The sequence below is a fragment of the Homalodisca vitripennis genome, chromosome X, assembly GCF_021130785.1.
Source record: "Homalodisca vitripennis isolate AUS2020 chromosome X, UT_GWSS_2.1, whole genome shotgun sequence".
NCBI lineage: Eukaryota > Metazoa > Arthropoda > Insecta > Hemiptera > Cicadellidae > Homalodisca > Homalodisca vitripennis.
Window position 1 is genome coordinate 39,650,883 of NC_060215.1, and position 20,014 is coordinate 39,670,896.

Genomic DNA, 20,014 nt, shown 5'->3' on the forward strand with positions numbered 1-20,014 from the left:
ACTGGATCCTGCACCACGACATCGTGCCAGCTCATTCCTCATATCTTATTCAGCGTTTTTTAGTCAAACACGCCATCAACCAACAACTACGACAGCCTCCCTACAGTCCTGACATAGCTCTTTGTGACTTCTGGCTATTTCCGAAATTAAAAATTCCTTTGAAAGGAAAAAGATTTGATGATGTTGAACAAATAAAACAAAATGCGACGAAGGACCTGTTAGCCATTTCGCAAAATGAATTTAAGGAGTGTTTCCGGAAGTGGGAGGAGCGTTGGAATAAGGTAGTGGCTTGTGGAGGAGAGTACTTTGAAGGGGACCAGATTGCTGTTGCCGCCGAGTAACGTCAGTTCATGCCAGACGTCAAGGTCGGATACTATTTGGACACACCTCGTATGTAAGTTCAGTGATGCTTTAGAAAGTGAGCATTCTCTTTTTTTACATTATATGTTTTTATAGATGGAATACACAATTTTGAAAATTGGCATTACATGCCCAATAATTCATTACGAAAAATGTGTTGAAAATAAAGGAAAACAGTTTATTTGAGCAATCTATAGACATGAACCGTTTTTTTTTTTTTGCTCAATTTCATATAAACCTACAACTTTTAAAATACACAACATTTGAAGAAACTTTTACAAAACCAGTTATTCACAAAAATTGTAACCACTTCTACTTTCCACTTTTAAAACAGAGGAAATATTAAAAAGACATTACCAATTATTTTAATTTTGTGAACATAAAACTACTTAACTTCATGGTTTCTACACTCAGGCATGTTAGTTTTTGAATAAACCTTGCAAATTTATTAAAATTTCAAACACTGCAAAGATATTTAACTCAAGGATCTCCACTGTGGTAAGAGATTGTGTCTATCAAATCGTAGTGCACTCAATTATGTACCTGATGAGACAATGAGACTACCACTTCACCTATTTATAGGTGTCTCTGACGTCGAAACGATGTAAATGTTTCGTTTTGAGCTTTCTCGTCGTCGACTTTCTTTGCATCTCTTCAGACGAACATGAATCAAGATTCCAAAAGTCAAGTCTGAGACTGTATCAGATACCAGTCGCTGCAATAAAAGGAATGTGAACTGGAGCTAAAATCAAAATTTAATTGAATCAACCCTTCCTACCATACCTACGTTATGTGTAAAGCCCAGCCTTAGAAAATATATATCTAATTATTAATTTAAGTAATTGTGATATACATTGTATTTATCCATATGGAAACAGCAATTTGAAATTTAAATTATTCATTGAATTACAGCTCAGTATCTGTGATGTCAGTGTTATAAATAACTACTTTTGTTACTTACTGATTAAATGTCATAGAAATTGAATTTTAAAAACATTAAGTAATGCAAAAATCAATAACCACTCACAATGTCACTAGTAGCTTGACTAGTAGATTTAGATGTTTCTTCTCTTCTTGCAAGGTGTGTGCTTTGAAGCCTACGCAGTAATGGAACTCCATTACGAAACTGCCTCTTCAGTGTCCAATATGCAATCAAGCGTTGAATGAACTGGCTTTTCTTGGACAATGTGACCAGTGAACCAATCTCTTGGATTCTAAAATAAATCATTTATACATTAACAAATATTCTGTGGCACAAAAGTGGTCAGTAATATCAACAGTCTCTTGGAGGAAAAAGAAGCATTACTTTCTTTCTTCTTGTTCTTCTTGTAAAAAATCATATACAATTTATTGAACGTAATGATATTTGTAAATTTAGTGAAGACTTTGTTTTTGAATGTTCCTCTATAGAGTTAATTTCAACTAATTCTAATAAATTAAATATTTTAACTGTTAGTTGTTACAGAACACCAGACTCCGATATTCATATATTCATTTCCAAGTTGCAATTGTTATTTGAATTAGCTTTGAAAGAGAAAAAGTACTTAGTTGTCTTAGGTGATTTTAACATTAATTTATTAAACCATAACTCAGAGTCTTTAGCTTTTAAGAATATTTTAAAATGTTATAATTTTAGATATTTTATAAAATGAACCTACTAGAGTTACCAAAAATGTTGAATCTTGTTTAGATAATATTGTTAGTAACATACCTCAGAATCTGCTATCAAGTCTTAACCTTCACTCTGGCTTTTCAGATCATAATTTTTCTCAAATTTTGAAAATAAATGTCAATAATTTATTACTAAAAAATGAAAATAGTAAAAATAATTACACATAGGATATTTTCTGAGCAGGGTCATAGAATGTTTCATGACTTTCTGCAAAAGGAGGACTGGTTTGATGTGATTTCTGGTGAATCGGTTGATGCAAATTTCTCAAAGTTTGTTGATAAGCTGATATTATATTATGAATTAGCATTCCCATTAAAAACAATAACAAAAACTTAAGTCAAGTCCATATTCCTGGGTAACTGATGTGGTTAGGGCAAGTGCTGTCCTGTCAAGGGAGCTGTTTGCCAGAGCCAAGTCAATAAACACAGAAAATAGCTGGAAAGAATATAAAACTTACCTTAAACATCATAAGAAAATAGTCCTTTATGCAAAAAAGAGAACCCCTAGTAAATAAAATACAATCCTCTAAAAAATATTCCAAGAACAACCTGGAATATCATTAATTCAGAGACTAAATCATTCGCTTCTGTAAAAAAAACATTAATCTAATTGTTAATGGACAAGATATTACTGAGCCAATGGATGTTGCAATAGCATTTAACAGGCACTTCACAAGTGTACCTCTCATATTATCTCAAACCAACTTGACTTGCTGAATTCAAGGCATTACGATCCACAAAATTTTTTGCCAAATCCATTTGTTAATGGTTCATTTTATCTCTATCCTGTTTGTGAAAAAGAGATAATTGAAGTTATAAGTAAATTTAAATCAAGTAAGTCACCAGGCCTGGATGGAATACCTCCAAGGATATTGAAGGAACACATCCACATCCTGTCAAAACCTCTTTGCTCTTTGGTGAATAGCTCCCTGACTCACGGAGTCTTCCCTGAATGCCTCAAGGTAGCCAGAGTAACTCCAATATTTAAAAACAATAATTCAAATCTTGCAGAAAATTACAGACCTATTTCAGTTCTTTCAGTTTTTTCAAAATTATTAGAAACTATTGTAAAATTACGGCTTGAAAATTTTTTAAAATCATTCTCAATAATAAAATAAAAATCAATTTGGTTTTCAATCTAATTTGTCAACTTCAGATGCTATCATAAGTTTAACTGATTATGTGCTAACTGCCTTGGACCAGGGACAGTCGACCTGTGGCCTGTTCTGTGACCTCCAGAAGGCTTTTGATTGTGTAGACCATGAAATTTTGTTAAATAAATTGGAGTATTATGGCATCAGAGGAGTTGCTCTCAATTGGTTTAGTAGCTTTTCTGAGGGATCGCAGCCAGGTAGTAGAGATAGTTCAAAACAGTGCTGGTTCTGTTCCATAAATATCTATCTCCTGCACCGCTATTTGGAGGCAGGCGTACCCCAAGGGTCAGTTTTAGGTCCAATATTATTTTTAATTTTTATAAACGACTTACCCAAGCAGTTCAATTTATGTGACAAATTAATTCTCTTTGCTGATGACACCACTAGTTTGATTAAATCTGACAATAAAACTGAACTATCTCAAAAATTATATGATAACATTAGTTTGATTTTTAAACTGGCTTAAAGCTAACAAACTATCCTTAAATATTTCCAAAACATCCATACTTAATTTTCACTTTATTAGAAACTTTAGAGAACAACTTGAAATAACTTTTTACCAAAGTAAACTTACTTCTACAAAAAATTGTAAATTTCTTGGTGTTACTTTAGATGACAATCTTAGATGGGAAAATCACATCAGTCAGTTTAAATGGGAAACTAAATTCAGCATGTTATGCTATTCGTAAAATTTAGAGACTTGACTGACTTAAGAACAGCAAAAACTATTTATTTTGGCTATTTCGAATCTGTGTTGAGATATGGAATTGTTTCCTGGGGAAGTTCACCATTTATTGAACAGGTTTTCAAAACTCAAAAGAGAGCAATTCGAATTCTACGAAATTTGAAATTTAATCAATCATGTAGAGGACATTTTTTTAATCTTCAAATTTTAACAGTAAGAAGTATTTACATAATGGAAGTTTTAACTCAAACATATAAAAGAATACAGTCCAATCCCTTTATCTCCCATCATAACTACACAACACGTAATAGTTATTCTCTACCTGTTCCTATACACAGAACAACCCATTTTAAAAACATCTTTCTCTTACAATAGTCAGCATTTTTTTAACAAATTACCTTTAGCATGGAGAGAGATTCCTACATTAAAGGCTTTCAAAAAAAACTATTAAAGAATACATGCTTCAAAACTGAAAATTTATACTTTTGACGATTTTCGTCCGAATTCACCAGAAAATAATTAAGATGTGAAATATCATACCACCTAGTATTAGCTATATGTTACTTGTGTTGTAGTTAGTATTTTTTTAAATTGTTATTTAGTATTTAGTGTTATTATTTCTTGACGAGCCTTATAACATTGTAATGTTCTATTGGGCTAATAAATCATTTCAATCATTTCAATCATTTCTTTTGAGACTTTTACTAACTTGCTCAATCATTCATTTAAATTAACACAAACCAACTCCTTAAATGAAATTCTAATTGACCCACAATAGCTCATAATTAAGAAAGTGAATATTCTTGAAATATTTGATTTAACTAAATTTTCATTTTCGTTTAATTTTTCTTATTTGAATAGTCTATAGTAATTTACTGCCATTAAATATAAATACATGCAAAATAAATCATTTATACATTAACAAATATTCTGTGGCACAAAAAGTGGGTCCAGTAATATCAACAGTCTCTTGGAGGAAAAAGAAGCATTACTTTTGAGACTTTTACTAACTTGCTCAATCATTCATTTAAATTAACACAAACCAACTCCTTAAATAAAATTCTAATTGACCCACATAGCTCATAATTAGAAAGTGAATATCTTGAAATATTTGATTTAAACTAAATTTTCATTTTCGTTTAATTTTTCTTATTTTGAATAGTCTATAGTAATTTACTGCCATTAAATATAAATACATGCAAAATAAATCATTTATACATTAACAAATATTCTGTGGCACAAAAGTGGTCCAGTAATATCAACAGTCTCTTGGAGGAAAAAGAAGCATTACTTTTGAGACTTTTACTAACTTGCTCAATCATTCATTTAAATTAACACAAACCAACTCCTTAAATGAAATTCTAATTGACCCACATAGCTCATAATTAGAAAGTGAATATCTTGAAATATTTGATTTAACTAAATTTTCATTTTCGTTTCATTTTTCTTATTTGAATAGTCTATAGTAATTTACTGCCATTGAATATAAATACATGCAAATTTGGCATTAGCAAATTACTGAACTTTATTTGGACATCAGATATAGAAATGAAGTAAAAATATGTAATCTATCAATTTAAAAATGAGCAAACCAAATTAAATTAACTCAATTAAATAACATCACAAATAGATCAAATCAAAAACACAACACAGCAATATACACACATTGGTTCAAATTACACATTAAAATGATAAACAAATTGTTTATATAATAAGACTGAATATTTCTATAAAAGTACGAGGGCTATTAAGAAAGTAGATTATGTTTCGCTCTGTAGGGCCGGGTCAATTACAGCCATTTTGATGTCAGGGCATTTCTCCGTTCAGTTGCTATACAGCCATGTAGTAAGAGGTTACTGACGCTCCTTGTTATATTACAATAGCAGTTTACAATGTGGGACACAATTGAAAATCCCGCAAGTTGTGAAGTGCGGTCGGTAATACGGTTTTTGTTGGCTAAGCACAATAAACCAATTGAGATTTATCCCCTCTTGTGCATGAAGACGAATGAAGTGGATGGCCAAGCATTGTAAACATGAAATTGTCTCTAAAGTAAAAAAAAACTGCTGATTCGCAATAACAGAACTCTCACTTAGTTTTCCTCAAATTTCAAGGAGTTTGTTACATGAAATTGTTACGCAGAAGTTAGGTTAACAAATTTTGTGCAAGATTGTAGCAAAAACCCATGAAAATCAGCGTATGGCTGCTTCATTGACATTTTTGGCCACTTACAAAAAAAATGGTGACTCGCTGCTCGATTATTATAGGAGAAGAGACTTGGGTAAACCACGTGAATTGCAAACCAAATTACAGTCTATGTTTGGCGTGTGACCACCACTGTGATCGGGTCGGTTAGTGTCTAGGATGTAGTCAGCCGACCTTTGGCCGAGGATTGAGATAGGGCACAATCAGGCCGTTTGGTCGGTGGACGGGTTTGAGTCAGAACGTACTTGTGGTGAGAGAGTGAGTAGATGTGCATGCTGACCGACGTCTGAGACTGGACGGGTATCCGTGAGTTTAGATATAATTTTAATTTGGTATCCAGGTATATAATTTTGTTCTACTTTTGGTCCAAATAAATTATGGCGGGGGTACTAATTATGGGCAAATATTAGTTAGGGATTATTGATCAAAGCTGGCTAGAGAAGTGTCCCAAAATAATCACCAATCCGGCCTAATACAGATTTGTGTTGGGATCACCACGTCGTGTTTCACCACTATCAGAAAATAGGTATCACAATGATATCAAATAATCTACTATCAAGTATAAAGGAAAGTTAAGTTCGATAATTTGGTTTTGCCGCACCTTACAGTTCATACCTTGAACCCAGTGACTACCACCTGTTTCCAGCAATGGCTTCCTGTCACATGGCTTGTGACATAGCGCTTTGATGATAACATGGAACTGCATAGTGCGACTACCTGGTTGAAGTCTCAGGCGGCAAAATTTTAAAACGATTGAATTTCAAAACAAGTTCACCACTATGATAAGTGCCTGAATTTGTATTGTCACTGTTGAAAAATAGTATTTTAGTGTCACTTTCAAATGAATATAATACAATTTTTTTATTGTCCTTTATTTTCTGTTTATATCAAAATGAAATCTACTTTCTGGATAGCCTTTGCACCAAAACATAACTGTTATGCTGTTTCAACAGTTTTTAGGATAATATTCCCCATCTGAGTAAGACATTTGTATTCTGTATTTAGTGTGCATTTCACAAATTTGAATTGTTTAAAAAAAAGACAAAGAACATTTTTTATGTATTTTGGTAATATTTAACTATAATCTTAATTTTTTCCTGCTCACTTTGAGGATTATCATGTCCAGCTTATTTCTAGTATCGAAAAAGTTATTGGAGCATTATGAAAGTTTTAGTTGTTTTAAGTAAATATGGAGTAATATAGATTTTAAAGATTGATACACATGTTGACGACTCTGAAGAGTGTTTTACAAAGATACTGTCTGAACAAACTGTTTTAAAGTAGTATCGAAGTAAATGCCTTATACTTTAAATTGTGCCAGATGAAACTTGTGTCACCAGCATATAAAATAGCTTTTGTGAACATGTTATTTTTCAAATCATAGGTAAACTAAAAATACGATAGCACCAATAACAAATCCTTAATTGACATTTGAAATTGAAGTTTTGCAATTAGATTCTGAAAGATTTATTAATTCAACACATTGTGCCTTAATTTTCAATAATTAACACTTTAATTGCAATGACTTTTATACCAGTATATTTTTATAGTATATAGAAAATATCCAGAAATTGTTTCATTTTAGGAAAAATTTTAAGAAAAATATGTTAAAATTGCTAGATATAGCCAAATTTGCAATAGGATGTTTACAAAACCAAAAAACTAATAATCCATTCAAAATGCTCTAAATATATATCAGACTAGAGATTTACATAAATTATAATGGTTCTTTATTAAATTAAAAACCAATCAATCTTCCTGAAAGTAGCTCACAAAAAATGAAATCTAAAATAAAATATATTTATTACTTTGAATATTATGGAATTATCCAAATAAATTTGGTCCTTACCACTCGTCTGAACAGTTACATGAGTCAATACTTTATATAATTATAACTCATCATTGAAATAGTGTCCATTTGGGTTTAATAAAATATAAGGCATTTTATCCAAAATTAGTTCCAACTGTCCATTATTTTTTATTTATTGCATTTTAATGTGAAATAATTTTGAGTTCCTATGGTACGTTTTGACAGACTTATAATTTAAAAGTCGGCTGAAATGAAATGACCCAGAGTTTTACCCCATAAGAACAATGTTAAACTTTAAACACTTTAGGTCCTTGGTTTTGTCATACAATTTATTACATACAAGATTTCAATATTCAAGTTATATTCCATCATACACAAACAATATTTTTGTTGTATAAAATTTAAAAAAATAAACATCATTTTAAAAGAGTGTGACAAAAAAACTTCACCTGTCTGGAGGGATTGTAGGTATGGAGATGACAGGCACAGAGCTTCGTTTCTTGGCCAATTGCAGTCTGTTGGGGTCGACAGGGCCCGTAGTACCAGTAGGACGGGGTCGGGGCTCACAGTCGGGAGGTGTGTGAGTTTCGCAGAAAGCTGTCTTTTGAACCATCACTGGCCCCGGTTCAGAGCCCACTATGGAAAAATATTACTTTTATCACCTTGTGAAGTCCATTTCATATTGTTGAAAATCAATTTTAGCATTTTTGATAAGTTTTGGATAAGTATAGTAAAATATTGAGGCTAAAAATTTATATTTTAGTTTTAAATAATTTCATGTGAAGAAATATCAATTAATAATATTTTAAATGCAGTTATAATACTTGACAAGCAATAAGGTTACCTGTATGAATATGCCTGACAGTGTCCATCTTCATGAACAACCCTGCCTGTTGGGCACACGTCACATGGAATGCAGAGTAACAGTTGGTTTTATGGCACTGGATACAAGCTCCGACTCCTCTCTGTTTGCAGATGTAGCACGTCAGCTTCCATCTTGCCGGTGGAATGGTTTCGATGCTGTCAATCGGCTCCAGAAAAACCTGCCATACCAATTTAATTTTTGTTATGTTTAAAATTTGTTACTAATTGGACATAGGCTATATGTTACTAATTATTAAGTGCATGTTTTAGAGTTAGTTAATTTGACTCACAACATGGTTTAATGATTCCTGACTTATGCGTGTCATAACGCTCTGGTATGATCTGTTTATTATAACCTAGTTTGTAATTATGTGTTACGTTAGTTATTTACCTAAAGAAGAGTTCAGATTGCAGATCTCAAAACGTAGTGTTACTGATTTTTTGTATCACTGAACAATGGCAAATGTCCAGAAAAATCTTGTTGTAGATGTTGTGCTAATGCCAGTCTGCGTTGATGACCTCAAAAGTTGTCACTGCCTCTAGTTTTATATCGAACATTCCTGCCACGAATCAAGGCGCACCTTGATCTGCAGTACATGATTACCTCAAAAATATAGAGGCAGGGCAAAGTCAGCAATCTGAACTCCCAGAATGATTCCCTACATGACGACTCTCTGTAATTAAAACTTCCAATGATTCTTACAGCCTTTTTTTGTAGTCTAAAGACGCGCTCCATTTTGTTTTTTGCACAACATCACTACAGTCTTATTCCATACACAACATGAGAATGGATTAGGCCATAATAGGCCATTTTTTTAAACATTTGGGGAACAAAATTTTGCAAGATTGTGAAGAGCATAGATGCCTGAGGTAACTCTAGCACAGACCCTGTCAACATGATCACTCCAGGTCAGTCCTTCATACAGAATCATTCCCAAAAACTGTGGAATTATTTTCTTCACAATATTATTATCTACAAATACAGCCAGACTCACCACTCGATCATGCTGACGAAGGCCGAAATTTACTACGATTGTTTTTGACTGATTTGTTTTCAGATTCATTTCAGTGAAATACTGAATGCATGTGTTCAATTCCATGAAAGCTACTGTATTGATTTGCTTTTAAAACAAAGAGTCATGTCATTGGTATATTGAACCAGTTTTCCATGCTGGATAGCTAAATTCAATACGATGACATAAATAAAAACAGGAAAGACCCAAGGATAGCACCCTGAGAAACACCGTGGACTATTTTAATTTAGTTAGAAATGACGTATGAAATCTCCACGCACTGACGTTGATCCTTAAAGGTAAGAACCGATCCATAAGTACACGGAGACCTCGTATGCCACATTTTTCCAACTGGTGCAACAGTGTCTCGTGGTGCACACATTCAAAGGCTTTGGACAGATCAAGAAATATGCTAAGCACATTTTCTCGCCTATCCAAACCATCGACAACATTGTCCTAAAGGTTGTTCACAGCGTTGAAGCAGAATCAATGTGTTTCAATTCATTGTGGATCTATCCAAATTGCTCTGGATTCAGAATTTCGTGTTTTTCCAGAAAGCTGTCAAGCCTTTCGTAAAAAAGTTTTTCAAAAATTTTGCTGAAAACTGGAAGATTTGAGATTGGACGATAATTGCTTGTAAGACAAGGATCGTCCTTTTTGAAAATTGGAGTGATCTGGCCGTCTTTAAAAGAGATGGAAAACTTCCAGTTTTCCAAGAAAAATTGATTAATTTTGTTAGAAGAATCAAATATGCTTGAATAAACATTCGAGTAGCCATATTGACATCCCATTGGTGTCACTGATCTTTTTTTATTTCAGTCTCTGTATGACACGTGCTACCTCCTTCTCACACAGGGGCCAAAGCCATGGACGCAACAGGTACCCCAGTCTCTCCTCTATGAGACTGAGGATTCTTAAATGACGAATTCATAAAAGCAATTCATAACAATCAGGCCCAAATTTTCGTAATATAATATGCAGCAAAGTGTGTCGTTTTCTCAGTTAAAGTTATTTTGTATTGATTACAATAAATATTTCTCTAAATTAATCTATGAACCTATAAAAGGGATATAGAAGCACTGGGCAAGCAACTAGTGCTCGCCACAGCGCTTGCAGTGTCAGCATCATCCCGTCGCTGCTCTGCTCCTCTGACGACATGCCTGTGCACTGACACGTCCACCGACATCTCCCCCAAAATAAACTAAATTATTTCCAGTGAATTTAGCAATAAAAATAAGAATTACATATCAGTTTGTCACGATGTAAGAATTTTAAAGATTAACCTACACTAAATTTTACAATAAATGGCTACTTTCGCTCTAGGCTTTTCATCCTTAATAATCTATAAAAACAAACACATGTTTAAATGCTGTAAAAAATACACAACCTAGATACCAGAATAATAAAGTAAACGAGATTTTTTTAACATTAACATTTAAAAATTGATTATTAGCTTTAACAAACATTTGGATAGGCCTACTTTTACGTGAACCATTTTACAGGATACGAGCCCTTTTTATTTAGTGGTGTTGAACACCTTACTCCTCTCCCTTCAACTGCAATTTACGGTCAGGGGTCGTCAAAATGTCTAATACAAAAAGGGGGTTGTAAGTTCTAAAAGGTTGAGAAACCCTGTTTTAGAATACAGAAATATAATGAACAATAACAGGTTTAAAACAGATTTTAACATGGAATTCATTACATTGACAATAATACTCTTATATTCACAAAATTTAAGTGTATATGTTATATTTGTATCACTCAGCTTAACATTGTCTAAATTGAAAAGTGTTTATTGAAATAAGAGAACCTACAGTGTTTCTCCCTTAAAAGTTATTTTACTTTTAAAATATACATTCTAAACCAATATTTTCAGTGGGAGTATATGTTACAAAAATATAAAGAAATTTAAGAGGGAGGGTTAAACTTGCTAACAAATTTTGCAACAATACAAGATATATTCATACTTGTTTCACTAAGAAAACCATATACTTGAAACACTCCGTAAAATTGGAAAAATATAACGCAGTCATATTATAATGAAATTAAGCTTTTTAACCAGTTGTCTGAGCAAGCTTGGTCTGTATTTATAAACAAATTTGAAATAGCAAGAGAAATTGTTGAAACGAGACGTATTTTACACTGTGTATGAGTACTTAATCTGTGCTACTTTTTAACTACATTATTTATTTTATTTGTGTTATTATTACTAATTTTAATGACATCATTTTTGTATGTCATATTAGTTAGAGCATTTTACTGTTATTTTAATTAACACATTGAATACGGAGCCCGAGTATAGGTCGGGCTAGCCCGCCCGCCGTTGTGTACGGAGCCCGACCTATACTCGGGCTCCGGTACTTAATTCAATACATTTAGGTTTTCTGTAAAAAATCGGGTTTAGTTTTTTCAGACTATTTCCTATGTTATATTTTTTATATTTATACGTCTTTTTTATGACAAGTAACAGTTGTGCAGCTGTAAAAATAGTATTTTCAACCATTGCACAACTGCTTAGTTACATAACCGACTGTCGACGCAGTGATGTGATCATTGTTATTTATAAACAAAGTTCCACTGTTACTGAATAAATTGATAAATGTTGGTTTAGTGATGGTTTAGTTTATTTTGATTGGTTTCTTAGTGATAAATGTTTTATTTTTCTTGATCATTGTGTAAAATGAGTAATCATTTAGACAAAATAATGGCGCACATGATATGTGATATGATGTCAGATTTTGAGCATGATTTGCAGGAGGATTATCGTATTTTAATGAAAATAAAAGATCATCTCCGATTCAGTTTGAAAGAATCTTGGGTCAAATTTATGATTCTGGATCGTAGGGTGAGTTTCTCAACGACAATGATCCTGATCCAGATTTTGAGGTTAGGCCTAATTATCAAGACGTGAATGATGCTGAGAATGATTATGATAGGCCTTCCATTAGTACTAACATGAATACTTTCTTTCTTTTATGTTATTTTATATCAAAAACACATTTATAGAACATTAGGTGATTTAAAAAAAAAACGTTTATACAACATTAGGTGGTTGAAAAATAAAACGTTTATACAAAGTTACAATTTTTCAAATTTTATTTTTATCCATAGTTTTGCTTAATTTATAATTTTGTTCAAATAATTATTTTATCATAAAAACACACATTTTCTGGAGAACTGTGTATTCTCCTCTTTAATTTGATATATAATGTGTTAGGTTAAAACAATGTCTTCATAATTTAACATTTTTTTAAAAATCACAAAAAACAGCCAGTATACTGAGTAAATTCATTGTTATAGGCTTAGGGTTCAATGTATTAATGCTACTTTTATCGATTTGTGTGAATTATTGACTATTTTATACTTATGAATTAGTTTCTTGACTTTTTCTACCCATATTATATTGACTTTGTCCACTGCAATACCCGTATTATAACAGTTAAGTTCTTGACTGAAGGAATCATAATGTATTCTGGCATGAAATTATATAATAGACTATTCATTTTTTTCATCTGTCTATTTGTCAAACTAAAAGATTTTCAACTTCATTTCAAATACTGTGAAAGCCTTCCTAAACAAAAGAAAAAACTGACCATTTTCAGAAAACATATTTATGAATTACTAATAACTTACCGTGTTTGCAAATCTAACTTCAGGTATCCACAATGCACACACCACATGTGCCCAGTGTCCCCGATCTGTCTGTTTGAAAGCTCCTCCATTGTTTGGACACAGCACACAATCAACTGCACGTGATGGTGACTGCAAACATCGCCTGGAACACAATAAAACTATAAATCTGTATTCTAATTTTATTAGGTGTTTGGTTAAAGCTATTGGTTTACACTAAAGAACACAAATATTATTAAAACATATCACAAGCATACAGGGTGGCGCATATGTCAGTTTCCTCATGAATTGGGATATTTTGTTTCAATAGGTTGGTAACAATGTTAAATTGGCAGCAACTTACAATGACAGTAAGTTCATTGTTGTCTGTTCCGGTGGCTAGTGTAAAGTGACGCTCTTTGCATCTGTTATTTGTTTGTGTGTGTTTTTAAAATGTTTAGAACCAAACAACGAGTTTACATCCTTCAGTTGTGGTGGAAGGATAATAAAAATACTGCTATAATAATTGAAGAATTTAGTGGTAAACATCCAGGTGTCGCGATACCCACTCAACAGTATATGCGGAAGTAAAATAAAAAATTTGAAAACACTGGAAGCGTTTTAAATGCCCCGAAGTGTGGTCGTCCACTATCAATTTACAACAAAGAAAACCTGCAGACAGTTGCTCAAGCTTTCGTAGCCAGTTTCGGTAAATCAACTCGTAAGACATCCGATGAACTAGAAATATCAAGAAGAAGCGTGCAAAGAATGTTAAAGCAATTAAAATTTAAGCCATACCGTCCATCTTTACTCAAAGCGCTACACGAGGATGATTCCGATAGGCGGTTGGAATTCTGTGAGACAATAATTATCTGCTCAGAGGCTGATCCAAATTTCTTGCGATCAATTTTGTGGTGAGATGAGGAATGTTTCAAACTAAATGGACGCATTAATTGGCATAGCTGTGTGTATTGGTCAGATAAATTCTCATAACGTAATCCAAGCAGAACTCAATGTGCCTTGTGTTGTGGTATGGAGGGATATTTCGAGTACTGCACTGATTGGTCCTTATTTTCTTCAACGAAATGTTAACTCAGAAAGTTAATTACGGTTGCTGCAGGAAGTAGAAGTTCCCAAGCTCAGAAATAATCCTGTTTTTAATACTCATTCGCTCATCTGGCAACAAGATGGTGCCCCAGCACATTTCGGTATCCAAGTTCGAGATTTTTTAAATAACACGTTTAATGAATGGATTGGTTGCCGTGATGCAATCGATTGGCCTGCGCGCTTACCAGGCCTGACCCCATGTGATTTTTCACTGTAGGGTATTATAAAGGAGACTGTGTATGCTTCAAAACCGCAAAATCTTGATCAACTCAGAAACCTAATAAGAAATGCATTTGAACTTGTTAATAACAATAACCCTTTATTGCTAAAAATGTTTGATTCTGTTCTCAGTTGTTGTATGAAGTGTATACAAAATCAAGGTGGACATATCGAACAACTGCTATAACATTGTATGGTAATATGCAAGTAATTTCATATAATGAATTTGTTTTTTTGCTTAAAAGTGTTTTATTCAATTAACCTATATCGCCTTTAAACCTTTAAACCTCTTCTGGGGAAAATGACATATCTGCCACCCTATATATTTTAATGTAACTCTCCTAGTTGATATGAGTGATGAATTGAGGTGCACAGTTGTTACTTGCTACTATAGACTTTTTAGTAAGAAAATCTAATCAAATAAAGAAACAATCTCATTTTACAAAAAATCTGATTGCATAAATCATCCTTGACTTTATAAGTATAAATTAATAGGCTACTTAACCCTATGAAAAGTATGAAAAGAATTTTCATCGCCAAAGGTCCGTCTAATTTAGCAACGACAAATATTCATCGCCAAAGTAGACATGTACAGTTATTTAAATTTTAGGTATTTAAGGTAACATCAATGATTTTTATTTAATATATTCTGGCATAGCATTAACTATAATACCGATTTATTGTTCTTACTTTGAGTATCGTACAACATCAAACATCGTTCTCAACGGACAACTGACGAGAACGTAATACGTGTCATGTGTTGTTGATTCTGCTATGTTGTTGTGAAACTGTACCAAGTTTTCTGTTTAAAGTAACAAATCCAATAGTATTTGTGGAAAGATGTATTTTATAGTGTTTTAGTGTTGTTATTACTGAGGTTTAGCTTTCGCAGGTTATAGTTTTAGTTGTACAGTACGGGTGAAAGCTTTAGATCATGTGATCTTAGAGAGCTCGTTTTGGATCATCCTATTTCTAGTGATGACGAAGTTTATTCTGACATTGAGGTAAACCTCTCATACCATGTAACAGATGTCATATCCTAGTAAGTATTCTCTCACAATTGTGTGAGTCAGACAGAGAAGTTATTCCACCTAGTGATGTCTTTGGCCCCGCAAAATCCCCCAACTCGAACGGTCGTTTGTGTGCTGTATGTGAGTGTAAAAAACTTGAAAAAGAAAACCAATTTCTTTTACCCTGGATGTAATTGAGTTCACCATAAGTCCTACCATCTGCTCGAACACTATGCCAGACCAGTTTGACAGGAGGGCCCCAAACGCAGGATGGAATTCAATGACTTTGAGTGAAAGATGAAACTTTGTATATATTGTACATATATGTAAATAAGGTAAAATTCAAATTTAATTTCATTTTATTTTTGTTTTAGTTTTCAAACTTGCATAAGTATAAATGCAGTCATAAGATTATGTTTATCCATGAATAATATTATTTCTTTAGAGATCAACCTATAAAAAATAACAAAAAAACAGTAACTGAACGCGCTATTTCATACAGTAATGTAACAAATAAGTTTTGAGGTAAAAGGTACGATAACTATACATTTTTGGAATTGGCACAAAATTAAGAATAAGTTATGCATTTACAGTTTTGATGTAAAACTTATTGTTAAGCAGTTGCACAACGGAATATTACAAAAATAATTTGTTTTAATATTTTTATTTTGTTACAAAACATTATTAACATGGAAACTAACAATAGGTTATTATTATTATTATTATATTCCTCAAATATACATTAATAGATTGACATAAAAATCTTTACTTTTGGACTGACAATTATGAAATGGGATAGATTATAAAAACATCTATCTACTGGCTGTTGAAATAGAGTTGCCAGTACAGAAAGATACTATTGCCAGTTCCAGGGTTAAATCTAGTTTCCAATTGTCAACACCCCTGAAATGTAACAATCTGGTTATACAGAGTTCAGTACTATGGGCACCAACATCCATCCTATAATTGCTTTCCTATTTAAATCTCCCATTTCCATTTATGTTACTTGCAATGTAAATTAAAAGTAGTGGTAAATTAAAAGGAAGGGAGAAATGAGTAGGTACCACTTGTTCCCCAAGTTACAGCTGGAGCCTGGTATTTGCAAAAGCAAAAAGTTATAAGGATCTAAAATGTGAATTGTAATTACTTTAACAATTCCACTTTATTAGATGTAAGATTCACATAACAATAACAAACATTCTGGACTGGGTAAGTTACATCAATTTAGAAATCATCTGTTAATTAACCTGAAATTTGGTTGTTGCTAGATCTAAATACTAAATTCTACCTTTTATTTACAAATGAAAAGTAGGGAGTCCAATATTGAGCCTAGTGAGACCCCATACCTTATTGTTTGTTGACTTGACACAATGTTTCTTATATAATTACAGCTTAAGTTATTTTCTGTGTATTGTGTTTCCATATATTGTTTCCTGTTACTGAGATAAGAGGTAAACCAACTGAGTTCTTTTTTGTTTATACCTAATTCTTTCAGTTTATCTAATAACAATTTGTGAGACACACTATCAATAGCATGTGATAGGTCAAGAAAAATCCCTACCACTTTCTTTCCTGCATTGACTGAATTGATTAAGTTTTCAATAAACCCAATCCCAGCTGTAATAGTGGATTTGCCCCCGCAAAAGCCCATGTTGTTCTTCATACGCTAATGTATAGAACTCTAAATATTTTAGAAGTTGGTTGTAGACAATACGCTCAAAGAGTTTTGAGAAAGAAGACAGAATCGACACTAGCCTGTAGCAAGAGACATTCCTTGTATTACCTTTTTTAAAAATTGGTATAACTTTAGAAATGTTTAGTTTTTATGGAAAATTATGTGATATAAGAGAAGAGTTTATTAAGTGCGTTAAAGGCTTTTTGAGAAACCTTATAGAATTTTTAATAACTATTATGGGAATTTCATCAACCCCGGCAGAATATTTATTTTCAAAGGAGAGAACAACCTTTTCTACTTCTTTTTCAGTAATGGAACTAAATAAAAATGTTTTACTAATATTTTGATTAAAGTTTCGTTGGACTGCACTGTTCACTCGAGGATCTATGTGTGGTACTATTTGTTCATATATACCATGTTTGTGAAAAAGTTACTGGAAAATTCACTAATGTCCATTGGATTATTGATCGTTACCTCTTCATTATGTAATGTAATATTGGTTGCTGATTTTTGTGGTTTTCTTAATTTTATGTTATAAGTTCTTTTAGATTTACTTGAAGAGTTTAAAATCTTTCTGGCCATAAATTGTTTTTGCGTGTTTATAATGTTTTGATTTAAAGATTTCTTTTTTTCGTCAATAATTGGTTACAAACTGATATTTTTGGAAAATCTAAAGATTTTTTTCTAGTTCTACTAGTTCATTTTGTTTATTTTTTAGTTTACTAGTTATTCATTTTTGGGTTTTATAAGGTCTTTCTGTAACCTACACTTTAGGACAACTTATATCAAAGTAATAAAGAGATGTATTGTGAAAGACATCATATTTGTTTTCTATTGAGGCCTGATAAAACATCTAACCATTCTTCAGCTTAAAGATATCTATCAAGTAACTCAAAGTTACAAGTAACTCAAAGTTAGAGCTATCAAACTTTTTACATACTTTTTAATGTTATTTTTACTATTATTGTGTACATTTAGTATCTTAAAAAATTGAGCATCATGATCAGAAATGTTTGTTATTATACAAATTTAATATTTTTCTATTGTTTATATTTGTAATTTACTTGTAATTGGTCAACACAAGATGGAAGGTGTTGGATGTTATGATGCATAATTATAATACGTTTTTGAATGTTTATTTTATTTCTAGTATTTTTAAAATGTTTCTTAGTTGAGTTGAATTTTTTGGCTTTGTTTTGTATATTATGGTCTTGTAATCCTAATGTGCGAGAATGACAACATGGTATAAGTCAAGACTAGTTTTTTCACAAGCATTCTTCATGGCTCTACATAGTTGGACAGGTTTTCAAAAAAAAATATTAGTAGAGTTATCATTATTATGATTTTCAATAACAGACACAAGATCAGGGGGGCAGACTGATATAACCTCAGAACACCGTATTTCACACTCAGGCAGGGTAGGAGCCACATGATTCTGGTATCCTTGGCCGACCTGAGAAGCACAATAACCACCCATCTCAGGGGACCTTAACGCTCCATGACGGTAATCAAATATTAATAGGAGTGTACTGACCTACACAGCCATTGGCCTTCAGGAATGTAGGGAACACCGTAACAGTCTTGGTGAACTGCCAAGTTGCACATGTCACAGAAGAGGATCACGTTGGAGTTCTGACATTCACCATCCAAACAGATACAACAGACCGCATCATCGTCGATAACTGCAGGTGCACTGTCCCCGGACTTGTTACTCTGCATCTGGAAAGGGGAAGTGAGTATAACAGAAGCAAAGTAGAACAGTAGCACAATGGATATACTACTGGCCTCAGTAATTTATGATGTCCCAAAACACCTATACATTTAATTGTTATTAACACACAAACCTTCAAGTACTGATTGATGTCCCAATGATCAATAAAAATTAAAAATTTTCTGTCAATAAGAAACTTGAACCTTTATAACTACAATTCTGAATATCATACCATCTGCCATGTAACTGCTGTAAATACTAAATTAAAAATAGAATAAAACTATATGGTTTACCAATCATATGAATAGACATCAGAATAGAAAACCTTTTTGTGTATAAAAGTAATTGTTACAATAAATCAATGTTTTCCTAATTATATTTATATTAGGTTTATATGACCTTGACCATCCTGACTGGCAATATCCCCTGTCCCATAACTAGAGTCTATTACTGTCAAAACCTTATCAACCACAAAATATATGTGAGCACCATTATTCTACAATAGACACAGAGCAAACTTTTAATTACCTTAAGATTTACACTTTTTGACAAACTTGGTTGAACAATATAACAAAAATATAAATTACAAGTCAGCAAAAATATAAATAAATAGGAAGACACCAATACGATAACACATCACCACAAAGACGTGAAGTGAACATTTACAGTGTGACAATGAGGATCCTCTTGTCTTTAAAGATTAGCTCATTTAATATCTTGTTTCCTAATTTTTATTTTTGTAGTGTCAAAAATATTAAATCAGCCAGTGAAGTAAATAAAATCTAAGTTAACTGTCTGTAAAGAACTACCTAAAATTTAGTCATAGGAGACTTATGCAATTGTCTCGCCTTCCTTTCTTAACTTTGTAAAAAAATTAGTGGTGCATGAGGCACCCGACTCAACACTGTAAATCCTTTTCTA

The 20,014-nt window shown here is 32.5% G+C and overlaps 1 protein-coding gene across 5 annotated transcripts in view; it reads right to left on the minus strand.

The window, feature by feature from the left end:
* Positions 1-20,014, minus strand: part of LOC124368941 (peregrin) — a 146,140-nt gene that overhangs the window by 73,048 nt on the left and 53,078 nt on the right. For all 5 annotated transcript variants that reach the window (XM_046826498.1, XM_046826497.1, XM_046826499.1 and 2 more), the window contains 5 exons: positions 18,917-19,101; positions 13,396-13,537; positions 8,730-8,928; positions 8,335-8,521; positions 1,388-1,574 (listed from right to left, as the gene is read on the minus strand). In XM_046826498.1, coding sequence (XP_046682454.1) covers positions 1,388-1,574; positions 8,335-8,521; positions 8,730-8,928; positions 13,396-13,537; positions 18,917-19,101 — 900 coding nt within the window. The remainder of the gene's footprint in view (positions 1-1,387; positions 1,575-8,334; positions 8,522-8,729; positions 8,929-13,395; positions 13,538-18,916; positions 19,102-20,014) is intronic.